Source organism: Rhea americana, unplaced genomic scaffold (assembly GCF_003343005.1).
Source record: "Rhea americana isolate MKP2758 unplaced genomic scaffold, rheAme1 scaffold_207, whole genome shotgun sequence".
Lineage (NCBI taxonomy): Eukaryota > Metazoa > Chordata > Aves > Rheiformes > Rheidae > Rhea > Rhea americana.
This window is the reverse complement of record NW_028186228.1, coordinates 748,496-754,841: the sequence shown is the minus strand read 5'-3', so window position 1 is coordinate 754,841 and position 6,346 is coordinate 748,496. Positions and strand designations below refer to the sequence as shown.

The window sequence follows — 6,346 nt, the reverse complement described above, 5'->3', positions numbered from 1 at the left end:
GTACTGGGTGGTACACAAGCTATAAAGAAAAGGTTTTGATACAAGTACTGTGGCATTCCCTTTCTCCTTACAATAGCCCAGTCAAAAATTGCTTAACTTTGCAAAGTGAATTAATATACCCATGGAGGATTTCTGTTTAAAATGCTATCTTTTGGTGAAGTATTTAATGTCCCTAGCTTTATTAAAAAGAGAATTATAGTTATAAACCCTACTGTTCAGGCCTCTAGAATGACAATTGATTCTTGTGCACTCAGGGCTTGAAATGGCGGAAAAATCCTAAAAGATGAAGAATTACATCCTAGTGCAGAATGCCAGCATCTTCTCTCTCTAAAGAATTTTGCAAACGACTCATCTAATCCTTGCAACATCCTGATGAGGTAGGCATTGTTTCCCCACTTTACAGATGGCCAAACTGGCCAGAGAGTCAGTCGGGGAGCCACCCTGGACATCCATTCAGGGCATAAAAGTATTCTTTTCCTCCTATGCAGTTACTTCTCTTGCCCCAGTGAGTGGTAGTCACCTTAAAGCAACCACTCCCCTCCTGCACATGTGAACAGGCAGAAGTAGATAGATATGAAAAGCCTGACGCCCACACCCCCAGCACAGTGGCCGGCACCACTGAACTGATGTGCAAGTGAAGCCATCCGAAGTACAAAGAAAAGCTTTTTTTCTGCTCCTTCCTCCAAGTCACGATCTGGACTTAGATTAGATGACATGCTGCATGTCACAAGGCAAGGCTGGGTTAGAACTTGGAAACTGTCTGAGAATTAGATACAGGGGCTACTGACCACAGACACATGCACTCACACAAATTTCTCCAGCAATACTAGGTCAGAAGAATATATACATAGCAGTCAATGAAATATATGTATGTGTTAATATGATTCAGTGCATTGGGGCAATGGCAAGTTCTAGAAAAACACTCAGATCTGAATGACTATTAGGCCTGTCTACCCTCCTCATGAGTAAAATGCATATTTGATGGTTTTTCTCAGCTGACTCTACTTGTGTAATAAACCTCCATTCCACCACCACTACTTTTGACTATAATACATAGGTTAAACTAGGGTACCTCATTACATAAGGATGTGCAATACACAATCAACAGAGCAGTTGTCTGAGCTGAATAATCTGAATACAAGTAAAAAGAGTAAGTGAGCTTAAACAGTAATATACTCCAATTTACAATATAAGCAGAACAAGTAAAAATATTGCTCCCCATCTGATCCTTTTTTCCCCCTTCATTCTACTGCTGTGCCTGTACGATTGACTTGGTAAACAGGTTACACTAAAAAATAATAACTTTGCCTCTTGGAAGCTCATAAAATGATACTAGAAAAAGTTTTCTGACAGTTGAGCCACACAGACTGCAGTCATTAGACAATTAGAACTGGTAGGATAGAGAACCCTTTCACAGAGCTGTGGAGAAATAGAAAGAAATAGCCACTTCACATATCTCAATGCTGTTTTTGAAAATGAAGGAAAAAAAAGGCAACAAATTAGGAGTCTTTGTCACTGTCCATTGCACCATACATATCTGCCAGCTTTTTAAATCGAGGTCCCCAGTCACTGAGGTAATCGTAGTCCTGATCTCCTTCTGTAGTCACTGACTCCAAGGAGCTGAGGGACTCCGCCACAGAACCATTACCTTCATATGCGTAGGTTGCTAACGAGTCATATGGGGGTGCAGTTGGATCTGTATCATTTTCCTTTAACCTTTGGTTAATGAAATCTCTGACATCCGTGTTATCTCGCGCTGTTGCAGTCCGCCGTGGCATGAAAAGTGTTTCTGGCACAATGTCTCTGCGTAATTTATTATCATCTATGGCTTCGGGGTTCCTCAGCGTGCCAATGTCAAATGCCTGGGTATCTTCCTCTCCGCCACCTTCATCATTATAACTGACGATGTTGTCTCTGATATCCTCTTTGGAAATAATCAAAGGCTCTTTTTTCCTTTGCCTTCTCAGTGCTGCAAACAGCACCACTGTAACTGGAAACAAAAAATAACAGAGGAAGAGAAAGGGAAAAGTTAATCCCTTGCTCTGTTAAAATCCACAAGAAGTGCGGCACCACTTAAGTTTTAAAGGATGTTCTGCAAAACTGTAAACATATACTCCAGGTTTTCAGATTGTGCCTTGTCTGCCTGTGTGTACCTTGTGAAATGAGATGGTATGGATATCCACTAGAAGAAAGGAGATGGCAAGCTTGTAAGAAGCTAAAGCAGAGTGTGATTTTTGTCAGAAGTCATTGTTTTACCTAGAGACCTGTTGCTTTGAAAACAGAGCTAGTTTCATTGCAGTTGGGAAGGGAGAAATACCTTCACCAAAATAGGTAATAACATCAGGTGTTAATTACCTTGAACCTCTGGGATGAGATGAAGCTTGTGCTATGGACAAGGTTAGTATCTACTAGGCTATCATGAAAAGTTGGCAAGGCTACATTTCAAGAACGATAAGCGTCTCCTCCTCTGAAAAGAAGTTTGGAACAGGATGGGTTCTGAGCCAGCACAAAGTACAAGTTCAGTTAGTTTTCCAGTATTTTTACAATCACCTTAAAATAGTACCCAGCTTAAATCTTAAAGACTGATAAGATACTGGTATTATTTAATCTACTAAAGACATGAGAGTTCTCAGACAGGTATTTTACGCTATATATCTACATAATATTCTATAATTGTATGTATTATATATTATTATAAAGTATATGTATACTCTAAAGTGTGTATGGATACATACATACATACATACATACATATATATATATATATCCTGAGGGTAGGAATTCGTTCTTAGGCTCTGATCCAGATTTACATATTCACAGTCAATAATGGTCCCTAATACTGTCAGAGAAGTGGGCACAGAAAGGTGGAAGGGGATATATTCAACACTTTATTACCTTTAGAAGCTAATTTCAGGCTTCTTTGGTTGGGTATTTTCTTAAATTGATTGAACTGATTGATTAAATATTTAAAAATGAATAGGGGCAAGGAGCAGGGGTGTATTACTACTTCACTTGCAACTGTGTGGAAGTCAGGATATCCCCAAAACAAAATTTTAGCCCATTGAAACTAATATTCCTTAGTTTCACTTGTCAGACTAAAAGATAAATAAATAAATAAATAAAGTTAACTTAGAGCAAGATCCTCTTTGTAGGTGAGCTTAAGCATGTTCTGGGAAAGGCTCTTGCTCTGTTTCTCTCTGCTGACTATAGAGGAAGACAGGATAAAGTAGGAGAATGCRCTCCTAATTCCTGCGGTGTCTTTGTCACAGACTAGTGTGAGAATATCTGTCGGTATGAGTTGAAAGGAAATCAGTGAAGTGATGAAACTGAAAGAATTAGGAAGGCTCGTTCAGATGGTGAAAGCCTCACTCTCTCACACTAATGATAATTTACTCATGGTGTCACCTAAAGGCCCTAATTTGAATGATGTTTCTTTATACTGCTGTACAAAAGCAAAGTAAGAGAGAAATCCTGTCTTTAAGAGCATAAAGCTGTAAGACTGTTTGGGAAGACTGGGAAAATTCTATATGAGAGAACAGAGGTATCTGAACAAAATCATGGAGAACTTGAAAACCAAAGAGTCAATTTTGAATGGGCTTCTAGAATAGAGACTGACAGAATTATCTGAGAAAGCACAGGAATGGTACAGTTTTCTTTTTACATGGAAGTTTTGCTGAAGTATCCATTAACAAAATGTTACGTAGACTATGCTAGGGTGATTCCTAAAATTGTGAGAGTCAAGGCACAATAACTGTCATTACTTAACTTTCATTAATATTTACGTCACATCCTTGATACTTAGGTTTTCTTAATTTTTGCTGAACTTGAAGACAAAAAAACCCTAGATGTTGGATATTAAAGCACATCACCTTTATTTGGTCCACTTTTAGCAATACTTGAGGCCTCCTAATAAACCACTTGGCCTACTTATACTGCAAATAAAATCAGCATTTTTCAAATAGTTTTTGTTGATACCAAACTTTAAATTTGGGATCAAGTCTACCCAGGACTATTGTTTTTCACTCAGTAGTAGTTTCACATGCAAACCCAGCAACCAGACTGAAAATAKAAAATTATATAGTAGAGTTAATTGAAAATCTGCTTATGGTGCATGACAGCGTGAGCAATAATTGACATAAAGTGCTGCTTAGCAYACAGAATCAATTATTTTCGACTGACATAAAACAGGAAGTTGTTTTAATGACAGATTGATATTAATGAGCACAGTTGTGCTAACTAGTGCAAAGCTATCTGCAGAATCAGATTTCTTTGTCTGATAAGGAATTTGATACAAAGCAGGCTTAGCACTTAGATCCATTCATACCAGTTTTGGGGAAAAAAAAAAAAAAAAAAGTAAATTAAGGGCCCTGGGGATCCTGTCTGCACTTCCTTGTGAGAATACTTTCTGAAAAAGGGATAGCATTTATCTGGGAAAGCTGTGACAATATTGCTGAAGTTGGAGAGTCACTATGTAGTCTTTAACTTGTGACTGGAGAGAAGTATTTTTTGCTAATTGTAAAGATCAAGGTGATTCTCCTCTGGTGCAGGGGGGTTGGACTAGATGATCTCCAGAGGTCCCTTCCAACCTTACTGATTCTATGGTTCTACGATTCTATGGTGATCAGTGTGTCTGAAGGAGATAGGAGTATGGCAGAAACAAGTGAAGGCACTGAGGAAACATTTTTTTCTCTTTTGCTTGACCCTACTGTTGTAAAACTGGTCTGACTCCTTTTTTCCTGGGCAGATGCTAATGGTGACTAATGAAGTCTCCTTGAGAACTGCCTACGTACAATTGTACTGTTCTCATCAGATGACTAGACTGGTTAAAGACTGAAGGGCAGGTTTCTTGTTTGTTGTATGGCACACAAGAGAGGTGGAACCTGGTTGAGAGGAATATGCAGAGAAACATTGCAAACCATCCTTATTTTTCGATTAAAAATGATGACCACCTGTAAGTGCTGTAGCCTACACATCCTTCAAACTCAGGAGATTCCATTTTTTTCGTATCCCTAAGTGCTAGAAATAGAGGACACTAGCTTTTGAGAGAGTGCTTTTATAGTCACTCCCTTTCAGTATCCATCTCCAGCAGAACAAAAGCACTGCATGCGATTCATTTCTCCTCACTGTAGACGTGGAAAGTTAATTATTTAAAGCTAAGTTATCTGACCACCTTCTGTAGTCACTGGAAATAGTCAAACACCTCCAAAGGATGATTTGTGTCATCCACCTCAGATACCAGTAAGAGCATGGGATGGATGGCTCTCTAGAGCTGACTGTCTCCATTGACTGGAGGGCAGAGCCTAGTCATCTCATCAACTTGTATCCACCACATCTGCAGTACCCGTTAGAGAAGGAAATAAAATAATATAAATGCAGAATAAGACATCTGTTATCTCTGCTTTGCTGTTGCCCTAGTCTTGGCATAATCACTTGTACCTATGGAAAATAAGTCACTGTCATCTATGAGAGTGATCATTCTTATCTGGAAGAGTTCTGTCCCTTTGTAACATTTACTTTGAGGAAAGCTAGTTTAATTTGTCTTGCAAGTATTAAGGAAAGAAACTTCCCATGTATTATTTGTGTGAAATGTTCACTTGTAATCCAGCTCTGAAAGGAACAATGTCTCTCTGCCACTTACCTAGTAGTATAATGATACAGAGAAGAATAGCAATGAGAGCCCCAGTGCTAAGACCAGTAGGATGAATCAAAGCTTCTGCATTACAGGACAGCATCTTTCCTCGATGGTCACAAGCACATACTCGAATAGTCACTGTTTCGGTGCTGCTCTGGATAGGGTAGTCATTGTCTGATATTACCACTGGCAAGAGATAGGTACTCATTTCATGCCGGTTATATCTGGTTTTTCGAGTGAAAATCCCTGCTGTGTTGTCTGGAAACACAAAACAAACATTATACGAGTACTCATCTGAGGAGCAAAAGCAAGGATGAGTTAATAAAGTCTTCCTAGAAATTCACCTCTGTTGTCCTGGAGTGTAAAGTTGGAGCTGCTGACTGCCTCGGGAGCTAAGGAGAATGAAAACTGGTGTCCACTGAAAGAGTCATCTTTATCGACGGCACTTAGTGTTTGTATCAGCTGAAAAATAATAATAATAAAAAAAAAAACATTATCTCCAGAGTTATGGGCCTTACTCTTATTTAGCTATACTAGGGTTGTAGAGTGATCTTATTGTATTAACTTCTTTCTTCCACTTTTAGGCAGTTGATGCTGCTACAGTGAGCTTAATAAAAGTGATTCATGTGCTGCTGATGCTGCTTAGGATCACCATGCTATTGTATCCCAGGCTGTCAGCTCAGTAACCTAAAGAATTTGGAGATCAGCAGGAAG

The 6,346-nt window shown here is 39.0% G+C and overlaps 1 protein-coding gene across 1 annotated transcript in view; it reads right to left on the bottom strand.

Annotated features, from left to right (window-relative positions):
* Window positions 1-645: 645 nt before the first annotated feature.
* The window catches only part of LOC146596193 (cadherin-6), a 51,243-nt gene continuing 45,542 nt past the window's right edge, over window positions 646-6,346 (bottom strand). Inside the window, exons 9-11 of the mRNA XM_085304347.1 lie at window positions 5,977-6,094; window positions 5,639-5,890; window positions 646-1,990 (exon numbers count right to left, since the gene is read on the bottom strand). Coding sequence (XP_085160473.1) covers window positions 1,500-1,990; window positions 5,639-5,890; window positions 5,977-6,094 — 861 coding nt within the window. The 3' untranslated portion in view covers window positions 646-1,499. The remainder of the gene's footprint in view (window positions 1,991-5,638; window positions 5,891-5,976; window positions 6,095-6,346) is intronic.